The sequence below is a fragment of the Dermacentor variabilis genome, chromosome 5, assembly GCF_050947875.1.
Source record: "Dermacentor variabilis isolate Ectoservices chromosome 5, ASM5094787v1, whole genome shotgun sequence".
Lineage (NCBI taxonomy): Eukaryota > Metazoa > Arthropoda > Arachnida > Ixodida > Ixodidae > Dermacentor > Dermacentor variabilis.
Window position 1 is genome coordinate 26,674,023 of NC_134572.1, and position 25,185 is coordinate 26,699,207.

At 45.1% G+C, this 25,185-nt stretch overlaps 1 protein-coding gene across 2 annotated transcripts in view; it reads right to left on the reverse strand.

Annotated features, from left to right (window-relative positions):
* Window positions 1–25,185, reverse strand: part of Sbp2 (SECIS-binding protein 2) — a 100,670-nt gene that overhangs the window by 71,803 nt on the left and 3,682 nt on the right. For both annotated transcript variants that reach the window (XM_075692013.1, XM_075692012.1), the window contains 3 exons: window positions 23,383–23,575; window positions 17,978–18,095; window positions 8,911–9,592 (listed from right to left, as the gene is read on the reverse strand). In XM_075692013.1, the coding sequence (XP_075548128.1) occupies window positions 8,911–9,592; window positions 17,978–18,095; window positions 23,383–23,575 (993 nt within the window). The remainder of the gene's footprint in view (window positions 1–8,910; window positions 9,593–17,977; window positions 18,096–23,382; window positions 23,576–25,185) is intronic.

A 25,185-nucleotide genomic window follows, 5' to 3' on the forward strand; every position in this document is an offset into this window, starting at 1 on the left:
ACACCGCAAAACAAGTTCTCCGCCACCCGTTGTATTCTAGAGAACCCCACCCTTTCCCCACCCCTATGTTGAAACTCCCCACTTTCATGGTTGCTCGTTCTGCTCTTTTTAGGTCGCTATTTTGAGTTTTGGCTGTGCTAGCAGTTCATATGCTATTATTATGGTACTAGTAGTATAATAGTGAACTTATTGAAAGAATTGCCCTCACTCCAGTGCGTTCTCAGTTTTGAAGGAAAGGTGTTGTGGGGCATCAAGAAAGAGAGCAGGATTCTGGCACCACATGTAGGTGTCCAACAAACATGTTGCTGTGTCACAATTTTCACATAGAAAACGAAACTCTCTTCCTCCGGAGTTTCAGACAAGGCTTAAAGGAACTCTCAAAACTTCATCCATACAGGTGTATAAAAAAACACAATGCAAGATAGTTTGCCTTTCACGCCAAATGATGCACAGTACAAAAATGTGGGGATATAAAAAAGTTTCGTTACATTGGACATGCACTTCCATTTTTCCCAACAAGCCCATAAATGTCACCGTGGGGCAGCAAATGGTGTAAAAATATGTTTTCATGCAAGATCAGCACTTTGTTAAAATTATTGGGTTCAGTTTTCTTGCATGCAGCCGAAACACCAATAGTTTGAAACATCTTTCATCGCTGAAAGACATAATGATTGCTACCGTATGGGCCAACTTTTACATGCTTCTATCCTAGCTAGTTTTGCTACTTCACTCGTTATTGGCATGTACACTGTCGTCCACTTCCAATTTGAACACGGCTCCGGGCAGCCGGCGCTCCGCGGTGCGCCGCTCGTGGGCGCCGGGGTAACAAACGCGCCGGCGCACTGGCAGCCACAGGCGTGGCCTCAGCCGCGTCGTCTGCTACAGCGCGCCAGCACACCCTAGCGCTGGCGCGCTGTAGCAGACGACGCGGCTGAGGCCACGCCTGTGGCTGCCAGTGCGCCGGCGCGTTAGTTACCCCGGCGCCCACGAAGCGCCGGCCTCGCCGGCTGCCCGGAGCCGTGTTCAAATTGGAAGTGGACGACCGTGTACATCATGGTGCTGGAATAGTTGGAGTCTGGTTCACCAAAAATATGCTGTTCAAAAGTGAAGCTGTCCTCTGATGCAGGCTCAGACAAGAGGCCACATGCAAGTTTCACAAACTATGCACATTTCAAGTAGCAAAAAAGCAACAAAGGCTAACTGCACAAATGTATGTGTGAAGCACATAATGTCTCTTTGCAAAATGCATACGTCCTCAGGGAGACAAGTCTGGATAAGAACAAAAGAAGCTGAGGCAATTAGGGATCAGCTTGGAGCCATTTCAAGTTCAAAACAGCAACACTTCCTTGATTTAGTTTACTAACGACCAAGTTAGTGGCAATGATGTCACACTATTAGTAAATTACGGGATGTTATAATTATGCTGTGTTATATACAGCTGTTGCTGCACTTTTATGATTAAAGCTACAAGCAACTGCCCAATTACACATGAAATTGTAGGCATGCATGCATGTCACTGAAGTTTACGCTCTACAAGAAGGTACAGGTCAAATCAACATGTGCCAGCTAAAGTTGCCATAACTTCTTGAAGTGTGTCGCTAAAGTTAGAAAAAAAAGTCGCTAAATTTCCACCAAGTTTTCTTGGGATGGCCAAAACTGTCGCAAGAGCTGAGTAAATGTTGGGCATTTTTGGAAAACTACAATATATGCTAGCATGGCATAAATCTTTTGTCGAATGTCTTGCGTTTGTCTATAGGGTCCATGTGAGTAGAAATAAAGAGAATTTGTCAGTACAGTAAAAGCTTGTTAATTCAAACTTCACGGGGCACAACGAGTTTGAATTAACTAAAATTGGAACTAATGAAAGTGATCAAAAAAAGGCCCCATTTGATAACAAAAAAAAAAAAGTGGGGATACCTCCGGGTACTACTAATATTTGCAAAAGAAATCTGATAATTTTCTGCTTTTACTCTCTGAAAAGTGATCACTGTTGCTTGATCTTCCAGAGCTCGAATGTGCCGGAAAGTTTCTTCTTCAGCTTCTTCAAAACAGAAGAACCACCAGGCATTATTTAGTCCTTCCAACACCTGCGACAAAGAAGGTTGCAACAGTGTTTCACCAATGTCTTCCCCATTTATGTCGCCATCGTTATTGTTCACGGCAGGTTCTTCGTCTTCACTGACGACTTGGCTATGATTCCATCATCTGTCACGGAACCATAGACCGCAGCACAGCTGTCAACATTCACACAGTCACTGAAGTCAGCCTCTTTGAGCACTTCACAGGCACGAACAGGAATCTGAACATCCTGTTCAACTTCACCAATGCCCATGTTAGGGGTACTGAAACCACAGTGATGTAAACAATTCGAGATTGTTTCTGTTGTTACCAGACTCCAGGCGTGCACGAGCGTGTGCAGGACAGTGAGCAGAGCCACAGCATAGCCCTTGTCATTCTCAAAGCAAGGAGCATCCACACGAGAATGTGGCACCTATAAAAACTTTTTAAATGTTTTATGATGCCCTGTGGCTGAAGAGTCGCAGTGGTGTTGGCCAGAAGAAAAACCAGCTCAATGGCTCTCCATTCAATTTCGACCTTGTGTGCTGAGCAGTTATAGACAAGGAGGAGAACATGCCTCTTTCCACGCTCAAGCTTTCGGTCCAGATTTCCAAGCCACTGCATGGAAAGCACGCCCATCATCTACGCCTTCTTATTCGCAGTATAGGTTGCCGGAGGCGTGCGGACGTTCTTGAAACAGCGAGGTTTCTACGATTTCCTTGTCACAAGTACGGAATATCACAAATAGTTTCTCTATCTAGGTCATGTTGGCCCCAATCAACACTGTCATGTGCTCTCTGCTGCGCTTGCCGCATGCACACACATTCCCTTTGTACATGATCGTTTTGTCAGGTAAAAGTATAAAAACAAAGCAGTCTTATAAGCATTGAAAACATTGGATAGTGCATACCTGTTCAAATGGTCTTGTAGCATACCATTTCACCACCCAGTGCACGTTTCTGTGGCTAAAGCTTTGGCTTCGCCACAAACACCGCAGAAAACAAGGTCATGCCATCCCCCAAAGCGGTGAAACAATCCTTCCGAAGTGGCGAAGTCGAAGATGTTCAGGTGCTGCACAAAATCGCCTGCTTTTGCTATGACGATGGGGTCACTCAACGGGATGTCCTGTTTCCCTTTTTTAATCCATGTGAGTGACGCTGTCTGGAGGTCCGAGTGCTCAGCAGCACGAAGCCTTACTCTGTCCTTGGCGAAAGTTTCAGCTTCATAAGTGTCCTCAATCATATTCTTGTCCCGGATGTACGTTGACAGCATGCTTCTCGGTACTTTGTGCTTCTTGGGGATTTTGTTCGTGCTCTGCTTCTGTTTCCGCTTCCCATAGAATTTACAATTTCTCCTTCAACGTTTTGGCGCAGTACATAGTGGCACGCAAGCTGTGTCTGTCAGCGGCGCACATGTCTCAGCAGACAAAGAAAAAAAAGGCACAGCTTCCACACTCGCTGGCTCAACCGTTGCGACTGCACTGGGGATGGAGAGAGAGTGGTCAACCCTGAGGTTGCCACCAAATGAGCATTGTAATCCACTGTCCATGATGATACAGCAGAGCATTTGCAAATAAACTAAGTGCTGACCCCTAAAAACATGCGATGATGGCAGTGATAGGTATGTTGCACCATCTGGCGCTTAACTGCGACAGAGACTGCAAGCTGGCTATGGTGGCGCACAGTTTGAATTATCTATGCGGACCTGTTTAGCACTCAAATTAACAAGCTTTTCAATACATGGGGCTCTATGTAGCATGGCCAGACCGCTACTTTGAATTATCCTGTAGCACCCACTGGCGCACCAACGCAGGGCACTTTGGTCAGCGCTCAGACGAAAATAAAAGTAAGTGGCACGTGCTCGAGGCACAAGCTCAGCATGTGCAGTGTTGTTCTGGAAGCCTGCTATGTTTGTTGCCTCAGCCGCATTCGCCCTTCTGTGGAAATAAATGTAGGAACGACAGCAGAGCTCTTAGGCCACTGTCACATCCTCCTACAGTGGTGACCTAGTGGAATGCGCCTTTCATCGAGCGACACGCTGCCGTGGCTAACTGGCCAGGGCCACAGTTCAGCCCACCACTATGGCCACTCTACATGCTGCCATGGCTAACTGGCTAGAGTCACAGTTCAGCCCACCACTACCGCCGCTCAGGTCCAGCTACATCGGCACATGGTTTGCGTAGTTTGAGGTGGCTCTGGAACTGAACATCTGGATCCAAGAGTTCAAGTTCCAGGTTCTCCTAGACACCCTGCCTCTTGATCTCCAGCTCAGCCTCGGCATTCCATTGCCTGGCCCACACCCCTACGATGAGCTGCGGCAGTCCGTCCTGAATTTCCACGACGCTGCATACTGCCCTCTTCCAGAGGTGACAGCACGGTGCGCGACTCATCTCTACCGGCACTCTCACGACCAGCACCAGGCACGTCTCTTCCTGTGCCCATGGGCCATCGTCAGCAGGCTGGCCTTCTTCCCTCGACCTGCAATGATACTGTCTCGTGGACAAACAGAGGCGCTGCCGCGCAGTCCCCAGCCTCATCACCTTTATCGCCACAAACAATGAAATGTGAAAGTTGGCGTGCATCAGACCCTCTTGTCGTGACATGAGGGATGTTGTGCACAGGAGTCTGCAGCTTACAACGTGGACCACGGGTCGGACAAGACTGGACAAGCATGTGAGCAAGCTGAATCCACCAGGGCTCTAGCATCTGCGAAAGCGTGACGATCTAGCTTGCAGCTTGTCATGTCCACCACCGACAGCACTCGGTCCTCCGTTCGTTTCACATGACGTACGTGCACTGTTACAGAGGCATCTTTTTACAGTCTCTGTGCAAACATGCTGTGTACCATTCGTCCGTGGCGATACTCACAGCCTCGTCCGCCAGAGAAATGTATTCATCCTTTTCGCTTTTATTGGGCCCAAACAACGGTGCAGTCCACTTATAACAATACCACATAAAACAATATATCGGTTATAACAATGAGTCAACTTCAGATTATCAACTTATGCATTAGGGCTACGAGAAAAAAACAATGGATATAACGATATGTTATTCAACCGCATATTGGATATAACAATCGAAATTCTGCCCTTTGGGCAGCGTTTTCCATGCTGAATAATCGTGAAATTTGCGTTGCTAAGTTCCTCTTAACCGAGACGTTGCGAAAAGTTTGCCTATGTGAGTACGTATCTGCCGGCAGTACTGAGCAGCATGTTCTGCCATTGTGCCGATTGCAAAAGCCACGGAAAGTATCGCAAGTTCGTGCAGCGTCCCACAAGATGGCGCCAGCTGCTTCGCGTCCGTGTTGCCTGGGAGCGTCCAGAGAAAAAAAGAAAAAAAAAGGCAAACCACACTTGAGCTCCCCTTCTACAATCTCCCTCAGTGAGCACAGAAATGCGCTGCGAAAACAGCGGTCGGTGCACTGACAAAGCGTAAAGCTGTGTCGCTTCAGGCGAAGCTGCAGATCTTGCAAGGCTCAAAGTACGAGCTCGCGCAGGCACGATCATGAAGGCTAGAAGCAATGATCATGCCAATCAACAGAAATGGCGGACTTCGTGCACCAGGGCAAAACCCCGCACGTGTGAAACCAACATGGTGGCAGCCGCTGACATTAGCGAACTCTGGGACCACGCCGCTACTGGTGATAAAATAGGCGGTGCTTCGATGGAAGAGTTTCTGAGAGCAGATAGTCCTGCCTCGTTCTGTGAAAGATCTCCGACGGGATGATCCTGTCGTGATATAGACAGTGGCAGTGGGATGGTGCGACGGATGCGATGACAGCAGCAGCGGTGACAACGAGGTTGACAGTGGCCCGTCTTTGACACCGACCCTAACGTTCCCGCAAAGTGCACTGTCATCAATAGAGTCGCTCGCCGATTTCATGCACGCTAAATTATAGCCACCAGTGTTCGCGCAGCCACTGGACGCGATGCATACCACAGTTGTGAACTTGAAACTTCCGCAAAAGCAAGTGCAGATATCTATTTCAGCACGCCTAATGCTTGACACGCTGCTTAGAGGTATAAATTGACATTTTCCCCAGCCTACTTTCTACAAGTTTAAATGTAAATATAGCTTTCATTGATTATGAGAAAGCATTTGATTCTGTCGAAACCTCAGCAGTCATGGAGGCATTACGGAATCAGGGTGTAGACGAGCCGTATGTAAAAATACTGAAAGATATCTATAGCGGCTCCACAGCCACCATAGTCCTCCATAAAGAAAGCAACAAAATCCCAATAAAGAAAGGCGTCAGGCAAGGAGATACGATCTCTCCAATGCTATTCACAGCATGTTTACAGGAGGTATTCAGAGACCTGGATTGGGAAGAAATGGGGATAAAAGTTAATGGAGAATACCTTAGTAACTTGCGATTCGCTGATGATATTGCCTTACTTAGTAACTCAGGGGACCAACTGCAATGCATGCTCACTGACCTGGAGAGGCAAAGCAGAAGAGTGGGTCTAAAAATTAATCTGCAGAGAACTAAAGTAATGTTTAACAGTCTCGGAAGAGAACAGCAATTTACAATAGGCAGCGAGGCACTGGAAGTCGTAAGGGAATACATCTACTTAGGGCAGGTAGTGACTGCGGATCCGGATCATGAGACGGAAATAATCAGAAGAATAAGAATGGGCTGGGCTGCGTTTGGCAGGCATTCTCAGATCATGAACAGCAAGTTGCCATTATCCCTCAAGAGAAAAGTGTAAAATAGCTGTGTCTTACCAGTACTCACCTACGGGGCAGAAACATGGAGGCTTACGAAAAGGGTTCTACTCAAATTGAGGACGACGCAACGAGCTATGGAAAGAAGAATGATAGGTGTAACGTTAAGGGATAAGAAAAGAGCAGATTGGGTGAGGGAACAAACGCGAGTTAATGACATCTTAGTTGAAATCAAGAAAAAGAAATGGGCATGGGCAGGACATGTAATGAGGAGGGAAGATAACCAATGGTCATTAAGGGTTACGGACTGGATTCCAAGGGAAGGGAAGTGTAGCAGGGGGCGGCAGAAAGTTAGGTGGGCGGATGAGATTAAGAAGTTTGCAGGGACGGCATGGCCACAATTAGTACATGACCGGGGCTGTTGGAGAAATATGGGAGAGGCCTTTGCCCTGCAGTGGGCGTAACCAGGCTGATGATGATGATGACTTTCTACAATGGCAATTTTTTATCATAAGTGGCAAATTTGGTGTCGGAGCTATGAAGGTATGTTTGACAGCTCTCTCTCTCTTTTTTTTTTTTTTTAACAGCAGTCCAGATCTAGCAATTATTGGTTATAACAATCGAATTTTTCGTTCTTGATATCGTTACAAGTGGAATGTACAGTGCTCACGGAATGAAACGCATCAATTTAGGGCTAAGTAATGCGCATACTTTCGTTTCAGCCGGCTGCAGTTTGTGTCACATCGACGTAATTCTGGCGCGGACACTTACATTGGAGTCCTCGTCACCATTGGTGACCAAATTCCTAGCGACATGACATGGTGCTCTCGCATACTTTGCACATATGTAGGGTTCTACTAAATGCTCCGTGTCCCATTTCATTCCGTGAGCACTGACCACTGTACACTCCAGTGTACACTGTACACACGTTACACTGTACTTGGACTGCCCACGGACCCCTTTGACATTTGGCTTCCCTAACTTGCTTTATCGGCGTCTCGTATGGATGGGGCGCCCTGTAGCGTCCACCAACGACGCAAAGCAGTGCGCTTTGGTTGGTGCTCGGACGAAAACAAAGTTCGCAGGCGCATGCTCGAGGCGCAAGCTAAGCATGCGCAGTGCTGTTCTGGAAGCCTGCTACATTGTTCGCCGCAGCCGCTTTCGCCCTTCTGTAGAAGTAAATGTAGGAATGATGGCACAGCTCTTGGACCGTCGTCACAACATCCTACAATCTATTAATTCGAATTAATGAGGGGAGAATTAACCCACTTTTACTGTAGTGTGTAGTGGGTGTTTACCATTATACTTCTACATAATGGACAATGACAGCTAAAATTCAACATTTACCCTCAGAATGCAAGGTTCCAAATGCAGCACGGTTGAAGAAAACACAAACAATCTGGTTTTTCTAACATGCAAAGGCACTTGATTTATATTATTCCTGAAAATTTTCTAGTTCTCAGCACTGCCGAAAGGATAGCATAATTCTGCAAGACACACGAGGTCACATGTCAACATGGTGATGACAATTAGGGGACCTTTATGAACGTCAAATATTACGATTCTGTCCCTTGGTCTACATGAAGGCTCTCTGCGGTACTGATTTGTCCAAAATGCATGTAATAAGAAAGCGGTGTGTTTGCATGGGATCTAGCGGCTGGAAAACGTATCATACGATCACAGTTTGGAGACGTACTGAATGTTGGTGTCGAAGAATCGCGTTTTCCAGGAATGTATGAACCAGTAAAAAATGAGTAACTCAATTGGGTCATTCTTTGTGTTCTCGATTGCGAACGTTGGTGCTGGGAAAACATACATAACGGGAGCATATCAACGAGGTCCTGCTGTATATATATACATAAAAAAAACATTCATTTTGGGAGTGCACCATGAATCCTGTGAAAGCAACCCATGCTTTATCATGACCACAGAGCCTAAGCGTCATACAGCTAATTTCGGCTGCTCACATGTAGCTTTTGAAAAATAAAGTGCATACCAGTAGGCTATTTTCGAAGTAACTTCCGCAACTCTGATGTCACTAAAAAGCACCCCCCCCCCCCCAATTGCTGTCGCGTTGCCAAAAAGATTGCCGGTGGTTAAATTGAAAAATTTGTCGCTAAACAGACTAGAAAGTCACTAAATTTAATAACATCGCTGAAATGGCAATGACAATGCCAGGCAGGCTCACCTAGGTACATTTTGTACAACAGCTTCTGTTTCATGCCTCAGCTCCGATTTGTCCTTTTCGGGGGCCTCGAACTGATGCTTCTCAGCACCTCCGTCAATGGCTGGCACAGCTGCCTTCGCTCCCCCACCACTTCTCTTTGGGCCCCTCCTCTCCTGCTGGTGATGCTGCATCCTTGTTGATGGTTCTGTGTCTTCCACACGCCTGACCCCTTCAATCCCGCCACCAACACCAGCCCCCCCACCACCACCACCACGCCGATGTTTGCGCGACCCACTGCCTCTTTTGTGATGCTTGTTATTTGCATCATTGGGGCTGTTGCTGCTACTGTTTCCACCACCGCGACGTCCTTGTTGTATGCTTCGCGTGTTCCCCCCCGCTGTAGATGACCCCAGCTCTTCTGTGTCTCTGCTTGCCGTGGCCCCAGAGGGAACTGCAGGTGGCCGGGGTGCTTTCTGCTGCTGTAGTGCCGTAGAGTAGCTGATGCCCGAAGGTGACTGCCGTTGTGGAAAGTCCTGCACAGGCAGCGACGGGAACTCGGAGCTGCTGGAGAAGTCGGGGCTGGCCAGCCCTCCCTGCCACTCTTCACGGTCGACAGTAGTGACCCTCGCTGCACCTGCGCCACTCCTCCCTGAAGCCTGCCCAAACTCGGGCAGGACGCTTGTGTTTGCATCGACTGCTGTCACTGCACAAGAAAAGCGACAGCACATGAGACTGCCGTGCAACCAGAACACACAAGTAAACGGAAGACTGTTCTGAAGTGAAGCTGCATGTTCAAACAGTCCTGTGGAATTCAAGCGGTATTCAGACATACAGAGGCTTTCCTTATAGTGGGATTAGAATAGAAATGATTGCAACTTTGCTTCTAGTAGCCCTTCTGTACTTCATTAATGGAGAACAGCACAACTCTACAATCAAGTATGCAAAAAGTTCTCTCACCTCAAACAACACCACAATAATCACATGACACTAGCTAAACGTTTAGCCCCTATGGCCGCAAGGGCTGGCTGGAGCACCTCTGCCAGCCAGGGAGATTATCGTTCTTACTCAAACCACCCCATATACTGGAAAAATCTCTTAACTCCCTCCTTTTTCACTGTTTCCGATTTCACGTTTCTGTAACCCTTTGTCTAGTAGTAGATTCATAAGCAAGCTTGGTCACCAAGCAGTCGCCAACGCATCAGAAAGTGACTGTCCGCATATGTCAGGCCTGATCACTGACGGTGGCTACTTATGCTCATTAACAGCGAGCTTCCTGTGACGACCCTGCCAACAGTTGATTTTTGTAAAAACTACTACTTCCTTAGGCCTAACTACTGCCATTACATAAGAAGTCTGCATGGCCAGTGACCGAAACTTAGTTTGGTGCTAACTTGATGAATATTTCTTTCCAACACCTAAATTGCACATGGAAGGCCAAGAATCACCTCAGAAATGACAAGAGGGAGAGCAATAACTTGATTAGTATCGAAATTGCTAACGACCGCCATATCTAAGACAATACATGTGTGGATTGTGCACTAAAAATGGAGCGAGACACTGTGCAGCACTTGAAATTTTTATCTGTTAGACATTGGTTCTAGGGAGCAGGTGCCAGAGCTTCTGGAATGTACAAATAATCAAGCAGGCCAAAATTATCCAATTTCTAGAGTTCCGGTTGTTTACTGTAGCAATAAAGTACCAATTCCCCAACAGCCAAAATAAACAATCAATCAATCAACATCAACACAATCACTTACCACTTAAATGACAGATAAACATCAGAATATGAAGATGGTTGTGCAGAAGTGCATCCTTAAAAACAATGTTATATTTCTCGAATGGTGTAAACTCGGTGGTCTCCTGCACAGCGGTATTGTAAGCAAACGTCACGTATGGCAAAATTTCATCCCATGTTTTGTGTTCCACAGCAATGTATCCATGGAGAGCATGTAGGCCAATGTTCTGTTTAGGTGCTCTGTTAAGCCATTAGTTTGGGGATGATAGGCTGTGGTCTTTCGGTGGTCGGTGTGCATTAGCGCGAGGACTTGTTGCAATAACTCCACTGCACCGCGGTCAGTAACGAGTACAGCGGGTGTACCATGACGAAGCACGATGTTGTGGGCAAAGGAGCTGGCGACTTTAGCAGCAGTTCCCCACGGCACAGCTTTTGCCTCCACACTGCGAGTTAAATCGTCAGTTGCCACGATTATCCACTTGTTTTGCAAGGATGACGTGGCTGACCCAGAGCTAAGCCCAGCGAGGAGTTCAGCCGAGCTTACCCCTGTGCACGTACACACCAGCCGACGTCTCCAGGGACTGCAGCCACAGCACGGTCTGCTAGCCAAACGAACTAGAATAACGAACCAACCACCTCCTGCCACTACTGCAGCATCGCACATGGTCGTCAATCACAGGGGACGCCGACGACTGGCTTGACCATTTCGACTAGGTTACCAACCTCAACGACTGGACGCACGAGCGTAAGCTATGCGACGTGTACTTCGCTCTTAAGATTCCGCGAAAACATTGTTTGCAAACCATGAGGCGACATTGACGTCATGGGAAGAATTTCGTCGGCAGTTCCTCAATGCCTTCGCCAGGGTGGACAGGAAGGAAAGGGCGGAGTTAGCAATGGAGGCGAGAATTCAAGGCCCAAATGAACGAGTGCTGGCATATGTAGAAGACATGAATCGGCTCTTCAGACATACAGACCCTTCTATGACTGAAACAAAGAAGGTGTGCCACGCAATGCACGGCATCAAAGAGGAAATCTTTGCTGGCCTCATTTGAAACCCGCCGACGGCAGTTGCAGAGTTCCATGACAAAGCCACTACCATGGAAAAGGCCCTTCAACCACGGGCCAGGCAATACAACCGCGACGCCGTGATTTCACGGGAGCTCTCTGCAGTTACCCTCAGTAACGACATCGGCACCTTGTGAGAACTCATCAGGGCTGTCATCAAGGAGGAATTGCAGAAGATGCAGACGACCACTGCCCCTATAGGACAACTTTCCATTGCGGAAATGGCGCGCACCGAGGTCCGACAGGCCATCCATGTCCCTGGACTATACGATGCACCACAGCAGGGACCGCATGCTGAAATGAATTACGCTGAAGCAGTGCACCGTCCACCACCCTCAAGTGCGTACAGCATGATATAGCCCACACCTCCACCAGGAATGTCAACCAGCTAGTACAAGCTAAAATAGTTCACCAGCAACAGATTCGCAAAAAACGTCTGCCTTTAGCAATGGCTGATCTTCGGAGAGTGCGCGCGCAACCACGAACTTCCTTGTTCTTGCCTCAAGGGGCCAGTGTCATCATGTGCCAACTTATTTCGCGTCAACATATGTAGAGGTGACCGAATATGAATTTTTTCAAATACGAATTGAATATAAATAGTATCGAATATTGAATGGAATAGACCCACACAAGCATACATATTTATAACAGGAATATTTATTTTCGTATAATTAGGTACCAAGCTTGTACTGGTAAGTGAAAAACAACACAGCCCATTCCCACGGACAATCAGCATCAGCTTTAAACAGAAGATCACTAATTGTTAATACACAGGCAGCCTCCATACATCTTTAGAGCCCGATTACAAACAAGTTGTTCAAGAATCAATGGCTGCTATATGACTAGCTTTCCAAAAACGACAAATTAGTGGTTGTTAAAAAAGATCAAAAGCTGTTTAAAAACTTGTGTGCTGAAGACCCATCGAAAAGGGCCCATTCCAAGAAAGACATCAGTGGTTATACAGTCGAACCCATTTATAACAATATTCAAGTGCCACGAAAATACCACTGTTATAACCGATAATTATAACCATATTACATGAAAAAATCAATATCTGAGGATGGTAGAGCGGATGTCAGAAAACTATAATGGCGGGGAGGCCAGTGCCCTTCCCCACCACCTTCCTCCATCCGGCTGCTTATTGTGTTCACTCTTGCTTCCTGGGCATTTCCGATCGCATGCAACAAGCCGCGGCTGTCGGTGTTAAAGAATGGCACTGCTATAACAACTGCAAAGAGGGGTCACGGGTGGCAAGCGATATGCGAGCACCGCCGAGGCATCGCTTTGGTGGCCCCCAAAGGGGCCTTCTAAAAATTGCGAATAAGCTGCCGCGGCAGCCTGTCAGCTTGAGAAATCCAGAAGAAACGCTGAGGCAAGATCCCCACAAGCATCTCGCCGCATACTTCTCACTGGCTTGCACAAGAAAACCCTATGTCCATCAGCCCTGATTGCTTACGTGAAGCTCGCCGACATCCTTCTCCAAGGAAAATTAGCACGCGGCGGCTGTTGCAGCTGCATCCCCAGCGCGTGGCAGCTCAAATTTCTCATTTTCTTTTTGTCTCTTCGAGAATATTGCATTTCACTACCTTTCGGCTCGGACACCCGGCAGCCAGACTTCCCTTGTTATAACCGATATACTGTTAAAACCGGTATCGTTATAAGTGGGTTCGACTGCAGCGTAAGAGATTAGACTGCTACATTACTAGACTGCAAGAAATACTGAATCTGCTTTTTGCAAGCTCCAAGTGCACATGCGCTGTACCCCAGTGGCAAGCGCCGTAACGTTTCGTACGGCATCAACAATTCGTGGAGCAGACGACGTGTGCATGGAATAGCAGGAGTAGCGTGCAGCGTAGTCGATGCAGACGCAAACTCATATGGGGGGGGAGGGGGGGCAGTGCCGACAACGCAGTATTTGCACTAGTGCTTTTGTGTAAATTCCAGCTGTTCACAACAATATTCAGAGAATATGCGGTATGCCCCACTGCAGGCCGACGCGACACCGATGCCAACAAGAAGTCGATATGACACCGACACCAACATAGGCAGACTAGTTGGCAGACCATGTCAATGGGTTAATGACTTCTTAGGACAGTCGAGAAGCGAGGACGATTGGTTCCAACAGAAAATCGGTTCCAAAACCCAGCACAACAGTACACCTGGCTCGTTGCCCACGTATGTCAATCGGCCATTTAAATGGCAAGCACAACAGACACGCACCCGGGCACATTCACGTGCAATTTGCATGCAGTACAAGTGCGCTGATGGTGGCAAGGCCGCTATCCGTAAAGGCTAGTTCGCTTCTGCAGTGTGTCTACTTCTACCTTTTCTTGATAAAAAGGCCCAACATGCACTGCGATACGTGCAAGACACACCACGATCTTGTGTCTGTGCAACACAGGCTTTTAGGGTTAGCACTGCAAGGACCATTCCGCAGTGTGAGCGACTTGCAACGATTACGCAAGCCTATCTGCATTCATGAATAAACAATGCCTATGGAAAAATGTTTTTCACTGTATGGTCATTCTAAGAAAATTGCTGTAACTTTTTCAATATAGGTCACTTTGAAGATTTTAAATCTGCAATAAACAATATCGACACTCGGGGGTTGCATTTTGTGAAAAATGGTGACCATCAAAGGGTAGAGCGCCACTCAAGTACTTTTAAGTATTTATTCCCCTCTCTAGTCAGATGTGCACAGTAACACAAAGCTAGCGAACTTCGAGGTAGTTCCACCATTTGCTCTATAATTCTAGAAGCATATTTTCTCATCTCTGAGCTTGCTCAGTCTCAGTTTTTAGAGTGCTGTAAACGCGCCTTTTTGTGCGCATGGTTGCACCACATGGAGAGCACATCTGCAGATGGGAGGGTGGCTCGCCGACTTTGTTGACCGCTACCATGGCGATTCTCAGTTCAAATATTCGCACCATAGCGCAAGGCCACCATCGCATGTTTCTGCCGTCCGTCGTATGTTTATAGAACAGGTTCCTTTTTTCTTCTTTTTCCTTTTTTTTTTCTGTTTTACCCTCACACAGCAGTGCTATCGCAGAAGTGTGCATGTCAAAACAAAATTATGTAAACGATATATCACAAAAATAGGATTGTGAGGGCCATATTAAGAGTGCATTTGCAATTATCCGTGTCATTTTTTTCCCTTCTTAATGACCAAGAATGAACCATTGGGTTTGTTTTATAATAGCTGAGGAAAAAAACAAGTCCCTTGGGATGGCTCATCTCCGGAAAAAAACTCTGCACTCAAAGGGTTCAAGAGCTATGGTCGCTATGGTCAATACTGAACTATAATAGCAATCTTTATTGTCCTATTGTGTACATTCAGCGCAGGTCTAACAGTGGAAAATGCATCAACTCAGCTGCTATATGGTATGCCTAACCGCCACTGAGCGAAATTAAGTTCGGCTCAAACTTAATGTGGCCGGCTGGGGCAAGTGTTCAAATTCGTGTATTTTAACTTCCAAAGCATGTTTGCATTCATAATGAGCACGACTAAACATGAATACAAGTGTAGGCATTCTGGCAATCACGTTACGGTACAATGTATTCGTTCAGTGGCCCATTGCATGGTGATGGGTTTTGTTGGCGTAGCTGCACAAAAGCCTGTCATCGCATATCAACAACTCGCAGTTGTCAGTCGCACCGGAGTCATTATCAGCATTGATCTCCTGCCCAGGAAGCATCCAGTGACAGTGACACAAAACAAAAATTACAAGAACGACTGACAAATGCACAAAAACAACTCTGCTCACATCTTGCAGCGCACTCCTCTCTGCATCTTGTGGCGCCCCGACGCCGTACATTTTGGTTCTCGCATTGCCCACTTGGGTGACACCACAGTGCAGTGCAAAAGACGAATTACACACTACAAGCAAAAACCATGTAGGCTAATGCCGCGAAACCTAGATCACTGCTTGCATTACACATTTTCTTTCAGCATTGCTTTAAAAACTTTTGCACTTGTTTCCCTTCTGATAATTTGGGATACTTTGTTAAGTAGACGGAAAACAGTAACCCTACTTCAAGAGTCAGTTGTTGCAAAATATTTGGCTAGTTTACATTTTCGAAAGTACCAAATAGTAGTTCATTTTCAACTATAAATAGCCAGCGTAATATTGAATTCAAACTTCGAATATTCACCCACCCCTAGTTATTTGTGACCCTTCAGCTCATTACTGGCAAGAACAAACCCAACTGGAGAACATCCTTTCCATAGGGTAGCCGCCCCCTCCATCTGGCATTGACTCAGCTCCATCTGGTGCAGTTTTTTCTGGAGCATGGATGTTGCAGTATTGACAATTGGTCCAACTGGTGCACAATTCTTACTGGTCAGATTTGATTGAACCCAGATACTACATAGAACTCAAAGAGGATCAGAAAATAGTGTGATATGTAGATACAAAAAATTGCACTTTATTATGCAGATTATTTTCATAACTCAGACCCCTATTTTCACAGTGACAGTTGGACTGTTCGATAGAGGCAATAACTCTATGCATGAGTATGATACACAGGTAGAGCTGTAGATTTTGTTGATATGTACATACGTAGACCTTAAGCAAAATTGCATAAGCAGACTACCTAACAAATCAGAATGGCCCTAACTATGATGGCTGTGATCATGCTGGAACCAGCGTCAAAGCTGGCACCATGAGCTGGTGCAACAGCTTTCTTGCGTTCCTAGCCCAATGTCCACCATGCCTTGAGCAGGCCAAGTATGCCGTGTGGCGAAACACAGTTGTAGAATACAGCATAAAATCGACATACTTCTCAAACCCAAAGACAAAGACAGCTCAGGCTTTTGAAGTCCGCCCGTATTATCGACTAGTATGTCACAAACAAGAAAAACCTATTTCTTTTGTTTAACTATACTACAGCTAGATGCGGATGGCCGCATCTCCATTTACATGGAGGAAGTAACAAAAACAGCTTTTCTTCTAGACGGCCACATCTCCATTTATATGGAGGAAGTAACAAAAACAGCTTTTCTTTACTTAAAATACAATGATGAAGGTGTAACAGTGTGGTAGGTTGGCATGTTGATGCTAAATTCCAAATTCTATCAACTAGCTATATTTCAAGCATGCTTCACAGGTGCTTTTCATTGTCTATTACGACGCAAATGTCTAGCTCAAATTAGTGTAAACATTCCCCAAACTGATTACAAAGACGGCGCCGAATACAACAGCACAAGAAGAAGGGGACACGAGACAAGCACGTACGTGCTTATCTCGTGTCCCCTTCTTCTTGTGTTGTATTCGGCGCCGTCTTTGTAATCATGCTTAACCAACTAGCCCACCAACACATGCTCAGTTCCCCAAACTGACGGCAGAAGCACTATTACCAAATCACTCCCATACAGTCTCACATATGCAACATTATTTATCCGGGATTACTGTTATATAATCACTTCAGAGTTAACTTTGAGAAAGATTGAAAGCAATCTGCACTACAATGTAAAAAAGGCTCGCACTAGGCTACAGTCACCAACTGATAATTTGGACTCAACGGGAACATCCGAATAATCGGATGTTCTGTCCGAAAAACTAGATTCCCCATAAATTAAGTGACTTTATATCCCAAGTGGCCAAAAAAAGGTGTGCTATATTCTTGGACAGGCACTATCGGGGATACCTTTAATTTTGCACGGCTAACGCAAGACGCATCGGCGTCTACGAGTGAGGCCGTTCTTAGCACTGTGCCAAGCATGCTGTCTTATCACAGTGTGGAAACGCGGCCGTCCATCAACGTTTCCAGTGCTAGCCACACAAAGTGAGACTATCTTCCCAAGTAATGGCCCGAGAAAACGACTCAAGAGAAGTGTGCCGCTTAAAGTCTAAGTCTTCTTTCTTTCGAGCTCTGCATTCTTTCGAGTAACCTCCTAAATATATGCAATTGCATCAACTCCTGTAGTCTTCAGTGCCTGTAGAAGAAAGCACTCCAACACTGTATTGCATGCAGCTTTGCTAATACGAGACCGGAAAATACCAGTCACACCATGCTAAATAAATTGCATGGAAGATTGATGACAATTATTGTTTGGAGCCTAAACCCCAAACAGTGCGAACATTCTTTAGAGTATATAGTCACGAACACACACACACACACACACACACACACACACACACACACACACACACACACACACACACACACACACACACACACACACACACACACACACACACACACACACACACACACACACACACACACACACACACACACACACACACACACACACACAGGCAAACAAATAAAGAGCACACTTACTAGCATCCCTGTGTGGAGCACTCTCTCTCCTGCGTCCACTTCTACTTTTCTTTTTATTTCTTCTGGCATTTTGAACCATGGGCTGCTGTAGCTGCTGCTGCAAGGGCTGCTGCTGTGCCTGAAAACAGATGCGAAAATCAAAACCCAAAAGAGACACCTTATAGCAGGTGTAAGCCGAGACTACAAAGCTGACACTTTCTGAAACTCAAGCGGGAGAGAAAGGATAGCAGCAAAGGAATGTGGCTGTAGTTGGTGCAGGCCCACTATTATCGCAGCTTCTAACATGCTGCTGGCAGAATCTTAACTTTAATATTTTCTAATTCACGTAAAAGGCATGCAGAGCACTTAACAAGACATGTTTTCAGAATAGATATGTGTGCTGCCACATTTTTATGTGTTGCCACAGTATGACAACCAATTATCCTAATTTTGTAAGCTCAATGATCAATTATTGAACAAAAAAAGGATGTCCCTAATTCAAATCCAATGTGCCGACCACTCAGCAAATTCAGGCAGTGTAAAAGGAAAAGGACGTGCATGCTACTACAAACGTGGCATGTGTACATGTTGAAGCAAAGAACCAATGAAACTTTTTTTTTTACTTTAAGTGGCGCATCCCAATTGTCCGTTAGGCCTCAGGACTACAGGTAACACAGGTTCACAGAAAGCACCTAGACTTAGCTTTGTTGTTATCTTTAGGTTCAAGGCACTACTTGAGCCATACGAGACGAGTGCAGAGACTGGCCCCACTGCCATTTTTGTCGGCAAAAAATTTCATGGTACTTCACACATGCTTCTGAAGCTTGATTTACTTGTGGTGTCATACACAGATCTGCGACGGAAGGCCTATGCAAGTGTATTTCAAGTGAACTGCTTCTTAGAGTTATTCCAACAACAAATTCAAACATGCCTGTCATATTGCATGACTGACATGATTGTACAGTTTGCTATCTATATTCTATCTATGCACAATCACTTTTCACATCTTCAGAAGTGCACGAACTGCTTCACTAGTAACCAGCCTGTCTTGTGGACAAAGGTGTCCCACAAGTGCGCGTTTGAGGAGCGGAATCCGAAGCTGCTACCGTCACTGCTGGTGGAACCTACACGTGTCCACGGATCGTCCCCCTCCCTCCGTTCTCTACTGGCAAGCCGCACCTGCGCACTACTGTCCGATATCAACGGCGTCCCCTATATAACCGCTGCACGACGGTCCCCACATCATTCACGGAGCAATCCAGGCAGCCTTCGCAACCAGGCAGAGGCTAACCGCCTTCTTCGTTCATTGCAGAAATGCGCGTTTGAGGAGCGGAATCCGAAGCTGCTACCGTCACTGCTGGTGGAACCTACACGTGTCCACGGATCGTCCCCCTCCCTCCGTTCTCTACTGGCAAGCCGCACCTGCGCACTACTGTCCGATATCAACGGCGTCCCCTATATAACCGCTGCACGACGGTCCCCACATCATTCACGGAGCAATCCAGGCAGCCTTCGCAACCAGGCAGAGGCTAACCGCCTTCTTCGTTCATTGCAGGTGTGTATCCTGTATCTTTGATTACATCGATCTTAGGCTACTGGATTGCTCCGTTCGTGTTTGTGTCCAGCATGGGTGATAAGCCTCCTTCAACTATAAAAGAACTTGTAAAGGCTATGACTGACTTGAGTGCACAGTTTAACTCTAAGCAAAGTGAACTAAAGCAAGATATAAAGCATGTGATTGAATCTGAAATGGAATCTGTCAAAACTTCAATGGGCTTTATCAATGAAAAGTTCGAAGAATTTAGAACAGAGATCTCTGAGCTCAAAAAGACCCTGTCTGACGTGAAAAACGTAAACCTGGAAATAAAAAAAGAAAACAACCGACTCACAAATGAAGTGAAAACTCTCAGGCACGAATTGACTGAACTGCAGCAGTACAGTAGAAGAAATAACCTTGAAATCAAAGGCATCCCTCCAGCACCCACTGAAAATCTGATTTCAGTGATGACATCGATCTGTCATCTCTTGAGCACCAAGTTCGATGAATCCGATGTTGAAGCTATCCATCGTGTGCCCTCAAAAAACAAGGACGAACCCAACATCATTGTTAAGTTTGCTTCCAGGAAAGTGAGAGACAGCATTCTGAAAACAGCGAAAAAGCAACGGCTGAACACTACACTTCTGAGCTTTGACGATCACGAAAATCCCGTGTTCATCAACGAACATTTGTGCCCGGCAAACAAAATTTTGCTAGGTAAAGCACGGAAAGCCAAAAAGGAAAAACAGTGGAAACACGCATGGGTATCAGATGGCAAGATCCTGATGCGCAAGACAGATACCTCGCATGTTCTACATATAACCTGTGACGCTGATCTTGCTCAGGTAGTCTAGAAACATGGCCTTTTCCGTCGAGGAAATCAGTGCTAAGTGGCACGAGAGCGAAAACCTTTCCATTTTTCATTGCAATGTCCGCAGCATAAATAAAAATTTAGACCAACTCACTGTACATTTATCGCAACATTCTTTCCAGTATGATCTTATCGCTGTAACTGAAACCTGGCTTAAGAAAGGAGAAATACCGTACATACCGGGTTACACAACGCTATCTTTACCAAGAGATAGCACCGCACGAGGGGGTGGCGTTGCTCTTTTTATAAAAAACGGCATAGATTATCAACAGCTCTCGGATTCCTCTCTGAGCTCTAATACCACAGAAGCACTTTTTATTCGCCTTAAGACAGACGTCGTAATAGGCGTGGTATATCGTCCGCCAAACACGTGCACAAGTCAGTTCATATCTGATATGGAGTCCATTCTGGTTCCTCTGATGTCTTTTAATAATCAGTTAGCAATAGTTGGTGATTTCAATATCGACTTATTAAAGGATGACTGTCCAGATTATATTTTCTTACTGGAATCGTTCAACCTCAAGAATGTTATCAATGTGCCCACTAGAATTACACATCAGTCTGCAACAATTATTGATCACATCTTATGTAACCGTGATATGGATGCCTGCGCTGGTGTTTGTAACCAAAACATTGCTGATCACTGTTCAACTTTTCTGTTTCTGCCACGGTCGGGTATCGATTGTATTTGCCCTACCCATACCAATGTATTTTCACGGGTGGACTACGCGCATGTCAGGCGTTTGCTCGAATCTATTCATTTCGAAAATCTGTGTCACAGTGACGTTCACACAGAATTTGCTAACTTCGTATCTGCTGTTTCCGATGCAATTACTAAGTCAACACTGAAGTTTTCTCGGCGCAACTACAAACATGCCATATGTCCTTGGATTACTGAGGAAATACTCACAGTATTGAAAAAGAAGGATTCATACTATAATAAGCTCAAAAACAACAGAACAAATGCTTATTACTTGAAACAGTTTAAGTATTACAGAAACAAATCCGTGGCGCTGATGAGAAAATCAAAGAAATTGTATTATACTAATTTGGTTAATTGTCAAGGAAATGACACAAAGCAAGTATGGAAGATTGTAGGAGAAGTTACGGGAACAGCTAAAAGAAAACAGATTGTTCCTGTCAACTTGTCAATAGAGACTGCAGACCAGTTTAATCAGTTCTTCACAACATACGGTCAGAACAGTGCGCAACCTACTCCCTTAGCTTCAGTGACATCCGACATACCTCGATGTATTAATAATGAATTCAGTTTCTCGAACATTACTAGCGATGAAGTTGCAAGTGTTGTGGCGAACATGCCCACGAATAAAGCGGCCAGGCCAGACGGCATAATGGCTAAGGTAATCAAGGACAACATTGATTTGTTTTGTGTTCCTTTGTGCAGAATATTCAATCATGCGATACACTCTAGCTTATACCCCGATACTTTAAAAGTTGCAAAAGTTGTTCCGATATTTAAAACTGGTGACCCTAACAACCCGTCTAGTTACAGGCCAATATCTGTACTGAGTGTCGTCAATACCATTTTTGAAAAATTAATTGCTTTCCAACTGAAAACCTTTCTTGATGTTAATCATATTATTTGTCCTCAGCAACACGGATTTGTTTCTAGCAGGTCCACGTCCACGGCTGTAGTTACTCTATCACAGCTTATCCTATCTGCTCTTCATAACCATAATGTTGCTGTAAGCGTATTTATAGACATCAAAAAAGCTTTCGACACAGTTTCACACTCCATTCTTTTAATGAAACTGGCAGCATATGGTGTGCGTAGCGGGGCCCTTGAATTCTTTAAAAGTTATCTTTCTTCACGACAGCAGCAAGTTGTCCTCAAACAGTTCAAGTCTGCATACCAAACTGTTACGTGTGGTGTACCCCAGGGGTCAGTTCTGGGACCGCTTTTATTTTCGCTCTTTATTAATGACCTCCCCAATGCAATACAGTGTTCTCAAATTTTGATGTATGCGGATGACACTGCACTTATCTTTACTGGCAACTCACTTGAATCAATAGAAAATCCTATTAACAATGAACTCCAACGTACCTCGACCTGGTTTCGTAATAATCATCTAACTTTAAACACTGAAAAAACTAAATATGTTATTTTTCGTTCAAAACAAAAGTGTATTGAATTAAGTGATTTTTCTATATGTGTTGACAACAATGTTATTGATAGTGTGTCTTCTTTTAAATATTTAGGGGTCATGTTCGACTGCCACTTGTCTTGGAAGGAACAGGTGCACAGTGTGTGTAAAAAGGTTGCGTACGGTTGTTTTACCTTGTCTAGGGCACGGCGGCACTTTCCACCTGCTATTCTTAGATCACTGTATTTTTCATTATGTCACAGTCATCTCAGTTATTGCAGTGAATCATGGGGAATCACATACAAAACGTATTTAACACCATTGCTAAGACTACAAAAACGTGCCTTGAAAACCATGGGATTACCTTCTTCGAATAGTTCTAACAATAACATTTTTGACGCAATGCAAATCATGTCATTCACAACCTTACGCGATTACAAAATAGCTCTTATGGTTAATAATATTATAAATACCAACTACCCCTTACCTCTTGGTGCATTCAGTATTCCCGTCCGCAACACTAGACAAGCCAGCAATGGCAATTTTAACCTTCCTATTTGCCATAATGCGTACGGAGAAAGACGAATAGAATTTACAGGAGCGAAAATTTGGAACTCGTTGCCAATTGAAGTAAAGCAAGCTAGGAATTTCAAACTGACATGCAAGAAACATTTTTTGGTAATGGAAGCAAGGCTACAAAGTTAGTTTTTCTTCAATGTGTTTGTGATTGCTGTCCTATATGTTATTTTGTATTGGACCGCTTACTAGCCTCATTGGCTATCGGTCCAAATATCTGTGTATACATTTTGTTTGTGTTACTCAATAAAGACTTCTTGATTCTTGATTCTTGAAGTACATTGAAATGTAAATTCAGTTAAACCCTCTGTCAGGACAAGCCAAGTTAACTGCTCACCCCAGAAGTAGCTGCAGTGGCAGGAGCCACTATGGCAGTAACAGGTGGTTCGTCAGCCACTGATGGCATGCTCTCCTCCATAGGGCAGCAGACACCCATGGGTGGTGTGGGCTGGTACAGACATTGGTACTGCATGGTGTAGAAGGGCATCGCTGGTGTTGGCACGTACGAGGCATAGTATCCAGGCAGGCCCCTGCACATTGGCACAACATAATGGCTTGCTTGCAAACAAATGCAGAGGCAGGGGAAAAAGAAGAAACAGTTCAACTCACAAGTGGCTGCCTTCTGCAGATGTTGCATCTGTTAAAAACATCTCTCAACCATAGTTTTAGGAACATTGTGTGCTGCTCTTCTGATTCCATGTTTATTTGATTGATTGATTAATTAATTGGATGAGTGAATGACTGTGTTTAACTCTCATAACAATGCAGGGGCTAGGAAAGATACCAGCTGTGGATTATATTGAACTTTGCGAAGTACTGTCTTTTAACATGCACACAAAGATAGGTAAACAAGCATTTTTGCATTCTGCCCCCACTGCACAGCTGCGAAATCAAATCCGCAACCTCACACACAGGGTCAGAATGCCTTTGAGACAGCGTCAGTCCTATTGTAAAGGCAGCATTCTTCATTGACATAGGCAGGAATGGAAAAAAAGTCAGCACGGAGGACTCACAACTATGAATTGCAACATTCTAGCATGCTTCTGTTAGCAGCTTTGGGATCACCAACATTTCTCCTCAGTGCACCTGGAAATGCAGTGATCCCTAAATAAATCCAGCATGCATGCAATGCTCTGTATAATATATTACTTACAGAAGTCTCCTCATACTGCAAACATCTCACTGCCTATAATATAAAAAAAAAAATTTTTTTTCATTAGTTTCATCATATATTTAGTTATACTTAGCCCAAATCTGCTCTGCTCTGCTCTTGTTATTAAAGGGCAACTCCAACATTTTTTTTTAAGGTAGTAGGATATAGTCATTTTCAAATGGCATTGACAGTCCTGCCACCAGTAGGCTGGTCCAATTTGCTTAGAAAGTCATCAATATCCAATAAACGAGGTATCAAACCAAAACAGGTGGCTGCATCGTGCGACGTCTACGATGACGTCAGATCCTACACTACCACAACGAAAACACACAGAACATGTACTAAATATGCAGTACACGTGGTGCACACGCCAAGAAGCAATGCTCACGATGTCTTCTGACGACACGGGGAACTTTTTCAGCTCTTTCAAACTACACAGCAGCTATTTCAAGGATGATTCCAGCAACAGTATGAGCGCTGAAGGATCGCCATTTGCTTTTGACCCACCACTGCCGCACGAGGCAGCTGACATGCCCCAAGCTCAATGCAGTGTGCTGCAGTAAGACGGAGAGAAGCACCAGTTACCACACATCAGTCAAAACGACGATTGTCAGAAGTCGTCTTGTAGGAAAAGGAACGAGCTTCGTCCTTTCTGGGCGAGGTGGCGGTGTAGCCTCCAATGTCAAACATAGGGTAGCCAGTAAAAAAGTGATACGTTCATGGGCATGAGTCAGGAACATGCAACCAATCTTTAAAATTTATTTTCAAGAAAACTAAATGACTTGCAGTCATATAGTTTGACCCAGATAATCGGAGTGCAGAAGAGAACATAAATTCGATATTTTATCAAGGTCAGCAGACACTGAAAAATTGCCAGAGTTGCCCTTTAGCAGCAGCCACCGACTCACTCCTGCATTAATTTATAGTGCCCAAGAAGTGAATGGCAAACCATTTGTGCCTGTGAATGTCAATAATCAAGAAAGCACT